General features: G+C 44.8%; 1 protein-coding gene across 3 annotated transcripts in view; it reads right to left on the bottom strand.

The window, feature by feature from the left end:
• Positions 1 to 6,385: 6,385 nt before the first annotated feature.
• The window catches only part of LOC134457853 (multiple C2 and transmembrane domain-containing protein 1-like), an 81,246-nt gene continuing 75,131 nt past the window's right edge, over positions 6,386 to 12,500 (bottom strand). For all 3 annotated transcript variants that reach the window (XM_063209832.1, XM_063209833.1, XM_063209834.1), the window contains 4 exons: positions 11,745 to 11,854; positions 9,713 to 9,810; positions 7,677 to 8,894; positions 6,386 to 7,271 (listed from right to left, as the gene is read on the bottom strand). In XM_063209832.1, the coding sequence (XP_063065902.1) occupies positions 8,823 to 8,894; positions 9,713 to 9,810; positions 11,745 to 11,854 (280 nt within the window). In that variant the 3' untranslated portion in view covers positions 6,386 to 7,271; positions 7,677 to 8,822. The remainder of the gene's footprint in view (positions 7,272 to 7,676; positions 8,895 to 9,712; positions 9,811 to 11,744; positions 11,855 to 12,500) is intronic.

Here is a 12,500-nt window from a genome sequence, read left to right as displayed (position 1 = left end):
GTGTGTGTGTGTGTGTGAGTGAGAGAGAGAGAGAGAGAGAGAGAGAGAGAGAGAGAGAGAGAGAGAGAGAGAGAGAGAGAGAGAGAGAGAAAGAGAGAGAGAGAGAGAGAGAGAGAGTTTGTACTGTATGTGAGTGTGCGTGCGAGCGACCGTGTGGGTGGGTGGGTAGAAAGTGTTTCAGTTCTGCACAACATTTACAAAGTACTACAAAGTACTTGATTGAATGTATAACCAGGGCCGCTGACAGGTTTGGCTGGGCCCGGGACAAAAAAATATCAATGGGCCCCCCTTCCTCCTACACCCCCCCCCCCAACCCCGATCACAAAAAAAGAAAAGAAAAACCCAACCACCGAACGACCATTTTTTTCCCAAGAGAGACCAGGTGGCCAGACTACACTTTCAGCCTGAATCACTATCACTATCACGTGATATGCTATATATTATAAGGCCTAGGCCTACCCATTATAAAAGAAACGACATTAGCCTATCAAAGTAGCCTCACAAATCAATGACGCATACAATAATTCCATAGTAAATTATCTATCCATCCAATTATCCATGCATTTTTGCCAACATTTATTTAGAAATGAAACAAAATAAATAGGATTCACATCATTAATAACACAAGTGCACGTGTAAATTACTTAAGCAATTTGAGGGCTTGCACATCAGAACGTGCCTGACTGAATCAGCTCTAGTTCACTGTCACCACCAGCACACCGAGACGTCAGCCTTCCCACACCAGGAATAGCCAAACACAGGAACAAGTCAAGTTGCAGAAATGTATATGCAAAACGGATGTACACTGTTTCTCCCCACAAAGTTAACAGGTTGATAAAGTGTTAGCATTTGCGCTAAGCGGGATTTATACGCGCTAAGCGAAATAGCGTTGCATAATAGCGCAGTTTTAAAAGCCCTTGCCCTCTCCTTGCGCGCGACGCAACTTCTCATCATGTTACGATTGGGGCTAATGTGCATATTCCTAGCTAAGGTCACAGATGGTCAGATTTGAAACACAATTTTACTAAGCTGTGGTTATAGAATGATGCGACTGTGTGACTGATCATGTTTTAAACATGAATGCTGCAGTGCAGGGCGTGTCTGTTTATGAAGGGAAACTTTTGCTCTGTTAGTGTTCTCTGCTATTGTTAGTACCTGCATCATCTGAAGAACTTTTTACTGAAATCCTGGGGCTTCTGGTGTCTTCATCTATTTTTCTCCTATCCTTCATTTTCTGCCCTCCTGGTGAACGACTGCTTCTTCAGACACCTTGGCAAATTGGCACGAGCCGTTTTTTTCTTTCTCGTAATGACCGACCAAACCATTTGTGCACTGGGGGTGGGGGAGGTGGGGAAAGGCAAAATATCTGCATCATTTATTTAATGTAAATATAGCGCAATCTCCCTCTCTGAAAAACCATCTTATTTTGAAATTAATTAGAACAATTAATCACAAACTTAATGAGGGCCCAGTTCTGGGCCCCCCTATCCCAGGGCCCGGGACAAAAAGCCCTTTTGTCCCCCCCTGTCGGCGGGGCTGTGTATCACACTTATTCAACTGGATTCTTGATTCAATGTAACACACTTATTCAACTGCATTCTTGATTTAATGTATACAACTTATTCAACTGGATTCTTGATTCAATGTATAACACTTCTTTTGCTCCTCATTGGAACTAGGCAGTATGTCTGGCCTCGCACACTCAGCTGTCTACCAAGTGAAGGCTGCTGTTTATTGCAACGCAAACTTGAATATGTCGTAGTGTAGGAGGAGAGACCTCCAGCAGTGCTGGGCCCCTTGTGGAAGCATGCACGCACGCACGCACGCACACACATATACACACAAAATACACACACTTCAGGTAAAAATCCCCAACTATGTTTTAGTGGTAGACAGACTAGTCTCCCCCTGGCAGGGCAGGACGCGAGGAGAGGAGATGAGTGGAGAGAGACAGAGGAGAGGAGAGGAGAGGAGGTGAGAGGAGAGGAGAGGAGAGGAGAGGAGAGGAGAGGAGAGGAGAGGAGAGGACAGGAGAGGAGAGGACAGGAGAGGAGCGGAGAGGAGCGGAGAGGAGCGGAGCGGAGAGGAGAGGAGAGGAGAGGAGAGTATACAGAAGGAGAAGAGAAGAGAAGAGAAGAGAAGAGAAGAGAAGAGAAGAGAAGAGAAGAGAAGAGAAGAGAAGAGAAGAGAAGAGAAGAGAAGAGAAGAGAAGAGAAGAGAAGAGAAGAGAAGAGGAGAGGAGAGGAAAGGAGACAAGAGGAGAGGAGAGTGGAGAGGATAGGAGAGGAGAGAGGACAGGAGAGGGGAGGGTAGGAGAGGAGAGCAGAGAGACAGAGGAGAGGAGAGGAGAAGACAGGAGAGGATAGGAGGGGAGAAGAAATAGAGGAAAAGAGAGGAGAGGAGAGAAGAGGAGAGGAGGAGGAGAGGAGAGGACAGGAGAGGAGAGGAGAGAGACTGGAGAGGAGAGGAGAGGAGAGGAGGAGAGGAGCAGAGAGCAGACGGAGAGGAGAAGAGAGCAGGAGGAGAGGAGAGGAGAGGAGAGGAGAGGAGAGGAAAAGAGAGGAGAGGAGAGAAGAGGAGAGACAGAGGAGAGACAGAGGAGAGGAGAGGAGAGGAGAGGAGAGAAGAGGAGAGGAGTGGAGCGGAGAGCAGGAGGAGAGGAGAGGAGAGCAGGAAGAGAGGAGACAGAGATGAGAGGACAAGGAGAGGAGAGAGAGGAGAGGAGAGGAGAGGGAGAGCAGAGGAGAGGAGAGGAGAGGAGAGGAGAGGAGAGGGGAGAGGAGGAGAGGAGAGGACAGGAGAGGAGAGGAAAGGAGAGGAGAGGAGAGGAGGAGAGAGGAGAGGAGAGGAGAGGAGAGGAGAGGAGAGGAGAGGAGAGGAGAGGAGAGGAGAGGAGAGGAGAGGAGAGGAGGGTAGAAGAGAGGAGAGCTGAGGAGAGGAGAGGAGAGGAGAGGAGAGGAGAGGAGAGGAGAGGAAGAGAAGAGCAGGAGGAGAGGAGAGGAGAGGAGAGGAGAGGAGTGGAGGATGAGAGGAGAGCAGGAGGAGGGGGCCATTAGTATTCTGCAGCCAGCTGAAGTGGACAGGGCTGCAATTAGATGCATGGCACTGTGTTTGAACCCTCAGAGGTGCCAGCACTCATATTCTCCCCCCGCACCTGGGGGCAGCTTTCATGTATTGCTTCCCGACCGCCCCGCCGCTGCCACGCTGCCGCCCCGACGTGGCTGACATACTGATTTGACAGTTATTAATTTTAAAAACGTGTGTGCACTGCGTGCGTGTGTATATGCGTGCGCGAAGGGCGGCTGACAGCTTTGGCCAGGCCCAGGATAAAAGTCGTCTGAAAGGGCCCCCCAGCCGAATATATAGGTCTACAATGTAATGAGGACTCAATTCTGGGTCCCCTCTCTCCCTGGGCATGGGACAACTGTCCCCTTTTGGCCCCCCCCTCTGTCGACTTCCCTGTGTGCGCGTACCAACCGTACGTATCCACGCCGACATCTCTCTCTCCCCGTTCCTTCTTTGCCTTCTCTCCCAATGCTTACTGTCTCTCTGTCTGTTTCTCTCATTTCACCCACAACCAACCCCCAACCACTTCATCATTTGCTCAACTCACTCCATCTCCATCTTTTCTCCCTTCACACCTCCCCCATCATTTGCTCTCTCTCTCTCTCTCTCTTTCTCTCTCTCTCTCTCATTTCCCCCCTCCCACACCCCACTTGAGGGTCCTCTCTTGCTCCTCTCTGATAGAGTTGTATGGCTGGACTGGACAGGGCTGGACTGGACATCTGACATAGTGGGCATTTCCCGGTGGGCCCCGCACCCTCGTGGGCCCATATTTTCAGAAATGTGAGTCAGTTCTGCGCCGTCAATTATGAAGGGCCCCTGTAAGACAAAAGTGCGCGGGCCCTATTTCTCACCCAGCCCAGCCCTGGGGAAGGGGGGCGGGGGGGGGGGGGGGGGGGGGGTTCATGGCTGAGGGGGGTGGTATGAGAGGGGGTTGGTTGGGGATGTGATGTTCTGGTCATACTTCTGTAATAGTCTGAAGCCACACAAATGCTATGTCAGGATGAAGAAGCAGAAGATTAAGAAGAAGAAGAAGAAGAAGAAGAAGAAGAAGAAGAAGAAGAAGAAGAAGAAGAAGAAGAAGAAGAAGAAGAAGAAGAAGAAGAAGAAGAAGAAGTAGAAGTAGAGTCGAGTTGTAGAATTGAGTTGAGGACAGCATAGAGCAGAGTAGATACTTTATTAAGGCCCTAAATATATTGCAAATATGCTTGAGCAACATCATCCTAATACTGTAGATATCTTAGGTCTTCAGAATCTCCTCTACTGTTTGTGCCACTTTTTCAACTGAAATTCAGACTTTGAGTGAGTTGTGTGTGTGTATGCGTGTGTGCATGTGTGTGTGTGTGCGAGTGTGTAAATGGATGTTTATTTGACCACTTTCAGTCTTATTAGCTACAGCAACCCAAAGCCGACTGGACAACATTCAATATTTACTCCATACCTCAAGAATGGACACAGGACACAAGAAACTTTTCCATCTTCCCCCCATTTCCGTACTGTGTGTGTGTGTGTGTGTGTGTGTGTGTGTGTGTGTGTGTGTGTGTGTGTGTGTGTGTGTGTGTGTGTGTTGTGTGTGTGTGTGCGTGTGTGCGCGTATGCCTGTCTCTGTGTGTATGTGTGTGTGTGTGTTACCTCTGTGTGTGTGTATGTGTGTGTGTGTGTATGTGTGTGTGTGTGTGTGTGTGTGTGTGTGTGTGTGTGTGTGTGTGTGTGTGTGTGTGTGTGTGTGTGTGTGTGTGTGTGTGTGTGTGTGTGTGTGTGTGTGTGTGTGTGCATTGACTTGACTGGTGATTTACTCTACCGAACTCAATCCCAGCGTGCTGTGTGATATCCACTCCCATCCCACAGCTGTTATTGATGGAGACGATAGACACATTTCAATAAATCTGTCTGAGACCTCGGCTTCATACTGTTGTCTTTGTGGGATTTTTTTTCTTGCATTATTATCTTTAACAGTACAGCGGGTGAGGGGTAAAATTTTGGGGTTGGGAGGGAAACATTTTGTTGAACAAAGACCATGAAATCAAATTATTGCCGCAGTTGTTTAGGGAGTTGGGATAGGGACTGGAGGATGGGGAGATGAGAAACACACTACATTATTTTGTCTCCATCCAGAAGAGGCTCAACATTTGTTTTATTGCTCTTCCATGGATGTCCTTCATCAGTCAATGACAGGGTGCCGCTACCCAGAGAGAGGGGGAAGTTTATTAATAAGGTGTGTGTGTGTGTGTGTGTGTGTGTGTGTGTGTGCTTGCATATGTGTGTGTGTGTGTGTGTGTGTGTGTGTGTGTGTGTGTGTGTGTGTGTGTGTGTGTGTGTGTGTGTGTGCGCTTGCATATGTGTGTGTGTGTGTGTGTCTGTGTGTGTGTGTGTGTGTGTGTGTGTGTGTGTGTGTGTGTGTGTGTGTGTGTGTGTGTGTGTGTGTGTGTGTGTGTGTGTATGTGTGTGTGTGTGTGTGTGTGTGTGTGTGTGTGTGTGCCTGCAAGCGTGTTTGTGTGTGTGTGTGCGCGTGTGTGTGTGTGTGAGTAGGGGGGGGGGATTATTGGCCCTAATTATAAGCCTCTTGTTTGTACAGGGAGTCAAGATGCGTCTTCTGGTTCCCATGGCGACGCCACTTTGCAACAGCCCATATGCGCCTTGTCACCAGGCTTATCAAATGATCCAGTCATTACTGCGCTGGCATGTATGGAAATGCACACACACACACACACATGCACACACGCACGCACACATGCGCGCACACACACACACACACACACACACACACACACACACACAAACAAACAAGCACATACAGTCATTGTTCATTGTTGTATGCGGTTAATTGCCCCCATATTGAGGACTGAGAAGATGTTATCTAGAGCATCCACAAGGGTAAAAAAAACCCCAAAGTGGATGGCAATTAAATAAAAAAAGCAAATCCATTTAAGTCATCATCAGAGAAAACTGGCTGTGGTAAAGACAAACAAATCTTTTAAAGCTTTTCTGGGCTTTTAAGCCTTTCTTCAGACAGGACTGCTTGAGAGTGTGACAAGGAAATGAGTGGGAGAGAAAGACGGGAGAGGACGCCAGTGTTGCCAGATTGGGCGGTTTCCCGCCAATTTGGGCTGCTTAGGACAGCTGTCTGCGGCTAAAAAGGGGATTTGAGCGGGTTTTTCTGCAAATGTATGGCCATAGAATTTTTTGGGCTGGAAATCATCAGTCTCATCTGGAAACCCTGCACAGCGCCCCACCCACCTGGGCCAAGGCCTTAGTCCAAACAAAAGCAAAGTAAAAGAAAGTCAGAAATGACGCAAACGGCAATATAAAAATAATGTAGCCTTTAATGTAGTCATATACAGCACTGGTGGACACACACCGCCCACCAGTGTAACAATGTCATGAGAGAAGTTTATACTGTATAGCTATTCGTGAAATGGAATGCCACGGCCAACAGGAAGTGGTCATGTGACCAAACAGGAAGTCGCATCATGGCCATGGCAACAACAGACACTACACACTGGTCAGCAAGACAGCTGCAAAAAGTTTCACAGACAGACAAACATTATCTCACACGGATAGAGGAAGAACTTTTAAGACACCTGGAGTTACACTGAGTTACAAGAAGAAATGAAAACCCTCAGACTTCTCTCTCCTTCATTGATGAGCGCCATAAAAAGGGTTTTTTGGGTTATCAGAAACACATGCTCACAGTCAACACATCTTCATCTGTGTAATCACAGACTGCTTTGGGGGGGAAGCGCAAGCAGGCAAGCAACAACAGCAGAGCAGCAAATCAGATATAGAAGGAAAGTTAGTGAAGAGAAGGGAAGCGAAAGTCTGGAAGATCGATGGATACCCAAAGGCCGTTGACGCTTCGGCCCTCTCCTCTTCTCTTCTCTCCTCTCCTCTGCTCTCCTCTCTCAGTGGTTTGTTCGCAGAGGAAGAAACATATTTTTTTTCTCTCAGGTCATGCACACCACCACAACAACATGCAGCTTCCTCGGTTAATGTAAAGTGCTAACGCTACTACTACTCCTACAATTACTACTACAAACATGGCAGGAAGCACTTGTCCGTGAGTGCTTTAGGTGTTGGTTGTTTCTACAATGGTGGATGTTACTACAATGATGTATGTGTAGAGTAGGGTAGAGTAGAATAGAAAAGAACAGCAGAGATATTTGCAGCCCTCAGAATGTTTGTGCCATCTGTTTCTATATTCATTGGTACTGTACAGGTCCTTCTCAAATAATTAACATATTGTGTTAAAATTCTTTTTTTTCCCCCATAATGTAATGATAAAAAAATAAACTTTCATATGTTTTAGATTAATGAACCAGGCTGGGACTTTTTAAAGCCTCAGGAAACTTTTACCAGTGTTTAGAGTTAATTCGTTGATTCAGATGATTAGGTTAATAGCTTGTTTAGACAACCTTTTCATGATATGCAAATTTGTTGAGATAGGAATTTTGGGTTTTCATGATGCCAAAATCATCAATATTAAAACAAAACAAGACCTGAAATATTTCAGTTGGTGTGCAATGAATGTAAAATGTATGAAAGTTTATTTTTTATCATTACATTATGAGGGAAAATTTTACTTTAACACACTATGCTAATTATTTGAGAAGGACCTGTATGCATTCAGTGTCATTGTATGCCGCGTGGAGGAATATATTAAATGCTTAAAGTCCCATTCATATCCTAGGTTTGGTCAACCACACTCATATTTCTGTTCATACGTTTTAGCTGTTAACACCTCCATGCCTTCCTCCATCTTTGACGTGTGGCATGATTTATTTTTCCATTGTTTTTGCTCCTTGATGTCATGTCAAATGGCACCACAGCCTTACGAAACACGTTTTGGGGGAACAGATCTTATTCAAAATGTGTCTTATTCAAAAGAATTTGTGTATGTTGCACACATGTATCCACACATGTTGAAGGAAATGTCCCGCTCCAAGATGGCTAGAAGTGTATTAGTGTAAACCTGGCATAGAGCGAAGATTTCCGAGCCCTTCAAAATTGGCTGATATGGATGGGGTATCATACACTGCTTGACTTTCTACACTTTGACCACTAGACTGTATGTCGATAGTGGAATTTTATAGACTGAGGCACACTAGTGTAGTTGAAATTGACACATAAACCAGGACTATAACTGTGTGAAGTTATTTGACAGAGGGTTGCCCATGCAAAGCAGGGAATCAGAATAAAAAAAACCATGAAGATTCTTTTTTTTTCTCAATTTGTATTCAATTTGTCTATGGTTACCAACAACCAGTGAATTCAGTTGATTAAAATTTGACCATTTGACATTTCTAATCCAGTGTGACATTCATAGCTGCTGAAAAAACACTTTTTTTTGCGATGGGCATGACAGCCAAAGCACAGCCATTTTCTTGGGCCATGTAACTGTCTGTGTTTGTAACATGTGGGTGTGATATAGAAAAAGATTACAAAGGTAAAACCCCTTTTCTGTGGGAGTAGTACAAGTTGTTGCACAAGAACCGTGTACTGAACTGTACATTCAAAAAGACAGGAAGGTTGGTGTGTGGAAAGGTTTGTATCCAATGCTAGGCATTACTCTACTACATAGTCCCTTGAGTATTTGTGGTCTGTTGCCACAACATTTTTGTTTACAGCATGTTTGTTCAATAGTACATATGTGTGTGTTTTACAATATTTACAACATTTACAGTGTAATTTACATGAGCTGTGCTCTGTGTTTTTCAACAAGTAAAAAAACCAAAATAACAGGTTGTTGCGTTTTCTGACGCTTAGCTCGGGTTGATCCTCTTCCGTTTACTGGGGCTTTGTCCTGGCTCCAGTTTCAGCTCTCGGTACTGTATCTGTGAAATAACACAATGAATACAAAAATGTAAATACAGAAACACATTAAATAAATAACCTCAAAAGCAGTCACATTTCCATTATCAGCGTTTGGGTCAGACGCTGTTGGAATGCTAGCAGAGCGTCAAAATAAAAACAATGAACACACGGCTAGACAGCCACTGCTTCTAAGTTACTGAACAAAGAACAAAATGTACCGCCTGTAAAGTACATAAATTGAATAGACTCGGTTGATGCACTACCTCAGATTTTGTCTCTAACATTTACAATAATCAACCTACTAAATAGACCTTATTATAGGTAAGCCTTTTGTTTGAAAGTTGGTTGGGTTCATTGAACAAACCCAACAGCACATTTTGCTCATAGCATCACCAGATTCACTCCACTTGGATATTTGTCAAAGCTGTCTGGCGTGACTGCATAACAGGCAGTTATGTTAGACCAGGGCTGGACTGAGGAGAAATAGGGCCCGGGCACTTTTGGCTTAAAGAGGCCCCTCATAATTAGCAGAACTGACTCACCGGTGACTCATTGGTATATATACATTTTTTTTACATTTCTGAAAATAGGGGCCCATGAGGGTCCAGGGCCCACCAGGAAATTTCCGCTACGCCAGATGACCAGTCCAGCCCTGGGTTAGGCCATGTCATAGCCCAGGTTAGGCCACAGCAAGCCCATTTCCTGACAGACTGATCACAAGCTCAGAGAAAGGAAAAGACTTGTCAGCACATTTCTCTTCGCCAATGTCAAACCTCAAACACACAGGTGTAAACAAATGAGCCGAGGTGAAAGGTGAGAGTTGAAAGGTCACACGCACCACTTGCACGTCGGACGGCACCCGGGACAGGAAGTCCAGCAGCTCGTTGTTGTCAATCATGTACGGGTCGCGCAGCTTGCGCGTAAACTTGCTGACACCTGCCAGGAACACACAGTTGCCACGGTTACTCATTGCTGTTAACCCCCAAAACCCCCTTTCAGACAGGCAGACAGACAGACAGACAGGCAGACAGACAAAGACACAGACACATTCCCCCTAAGCACCTGCCAGGCAAACAGACCATGGTTACCACGGTTGCTGCTGTTATTACCAACCCCTTCCCTCTCCTTTTTGACAGACGAGCAACACAACACCTCCCAAACCACCAAGCCCATCTCCACGGCCCCATGCTTATGCCAAAAACAGGGGCACGGGGAGGCCAGCAAAACAACAATAACAACAATGGTGAATAAATAAATGAATAAACAAACAGACAAAGCCCTAAGAGCAGTTTCGGATTCTTGTTTGAGACCTCTTGCAGTCTCCATAGGAGGTGAGGTGACAGCATGCTGCTAGGGACGCCACACTGCTGCCATGTTGAAAACGGTAAACATTCCTTATATCAACTCTGAACTTACAGTAAGCCATGGGTCTCTGCTCACTTCACTGCCGTTATAATACGGGTTACTTTTGATTTGGTCATATCAAATGCAGTCAATGCTCTACCGTACCACAGTTTGATCTGTATGGTAGAAGTAGGGTAGCCTCGCGACGCCATCCTCAAAGATTTTGGCTCCGCACATCGCCGGGCAAAAGCCTCGAGCTCGGTTCTCAATCAGTGAACAGTTGAGAGTGGTGACGTAGAACTCCCCCGCGAGCTCCGTTACTGATTTGTTAAGGTAACTATAGTCACACTTTCGTTTTGTTATTTGTATGCTTTTGCGACGCTATAACGTAACAGGCATGCTAATAAAGCACAATATGGGTTTTAATTTGAGTTTGGAACTTCAATTAATTTAAATGATAGAGTAAGATCAGACCATCTCCCATCGTCCACGGAGACGGATTCCTCATGGCTTTTGCCAGACTGATTGACGGAGTCAACAGTCGGCTATTCGCCCAGGCTAGTAGTAGGGGAGAGTGTTGCAACACTTTTGTACTTTTCCTTGTATATCTCAGAGACTGCTCGCAATAGGAAGGCAATTTTTTTATATATTTTACACCCACATCTGTCACCTAAACATCCATACCTTTGTAACATTTGTAAATGCTGTTACATCGGAAATATGTGACATTGAATGGAAAGAGTGAAACGTTGCAACCGTCCCCACATAAGGCAACACCAATGTTAACCAATGGCAGAAATGGTAATTTTCCACATGCATGTAATAACCTTGCAAAAACAAACAAAAATACTTCCTTTTCTTCTTAAATCATGATTTTTTAAACAAATAGTGGAAAAAGACTAGATATGAATTAATATCAATGGAATAGAATAGATTAGTAGTAGTAGTAGTAGTAGTAGTAGTAGAAATAGTAGTAGTAGTAGTAGTAATAGTATAATAATGATAGTAGTAGTAGTAGTAATAGTAATAGTAATCGCTCACCCCAGGCCAGCACAACGTATTTGAGTAGTAGTAGTAGTAGTAGTAGTAGTAGTAGTAGTACTAGTAGTAGTATAGCAATAGTAGTGGTAGTAGTAGTAGTAATAGTATAGCAGTAGTAGTAGTACTAGTAGTAGTAATAGTATAGTAGTAGTAGTAGTGGTAGTAGTATACTAGTAATAGTATGAATAGTAGTAGTAGTAGAAGTAGTAGTAGTAGTAGTAGTAGTATAGCAATAGTAGTAGTAGTAGTAGTAGTAATAGTATAGTAGTAGTAGTAGTAGTAATAGTAGTAGTAATAGTATAGTAGTAGTAGTAGTGGTAGTAGTATAGTAGTAATAGTATGAATAGTAGTAGTAGTAGAAATAGTAGTAGTAGTAATAGTATGAATAGTAGTAGTAGTAGAAGTAGTAGTAGAAGTAGTAGTAGTAGTAGTAGTAGTAGTAGTAGTAGTAGTAGTAGTAGTATAGCAATAGTAGTAGTACTCACCCCAGGCCAGCACCACGTATCTGAGGGGGATGAAGTAGATGACGAGGGTGGCCAGACACAGAGAGGTGATGGCCAACCAGCTGAGGAACGGCACCGTCCAGTTAAACGTACTGCGGAGAGAGAGAGAGAGAGAGAGAGAGAGAGAGAGAGAGAGAGAGAGAGAGAGAGAGAGAGAGAGAGAGAGAGAGAGAGAGAGAGAGAGAGAGAGAGAGAGAGAGAGAGATTTATCACTCATATATTACCATAATCATATTGTTGTAGAAAACATTGTAGCATAAAACAACCAAGTCAATACAAAATCTATTGAGATATTGCATTTGCGTGCGTGCGTGCGCATGTGTGTGTGTATGATTAGTTAAAGGCAGTGAAGACCTCAAGAGTGTGAGGCATCAATGACGTTTTTAAGAGCTTTCTTAATATCTCTTGTGAAAAACACTTTCATACACACACACACACAAACACACACCCCAAATTCATTCTTTCACACCCACACCCCATCAGTCGCCCACACACGCACATGCACACACACGCGCAGACACAAACACAAACACAAACACACACACACACACACACACACACACACACACACACACACACACACACACACACACACACACACACACACACACACACACACACACACACACACACACACACACACACACACACAGTTTGTTGGCATTCACACCCTGCAGGGAAACTCCCCTCCCCCCTTTTGCTCTAAAATGAGTACAAGGGGGGTGTGAGTGCTAGCGT

This window comes from Engraulis encrasicolus, chromosome 11, assembly GCF_034702125.1.
Source record: "Engraulis encrasicolus isolate BLACKSEA-1 chromosome 11, IST_EnEncr_1.0, whole genome shotgun sequence".
Classification (NCBI taxonomy): domain Eukaryota; kingdom Metazoa; phylum Chordata; class Actinopteri; order Clupeiformes; family Engraulidae; genus Engraulis; species Engraulis encrasicolus.
Note: the sequence above shows the minus strand (reverse complement) of the source record. Positions and strands in the feature narration are given on the sequence as shown.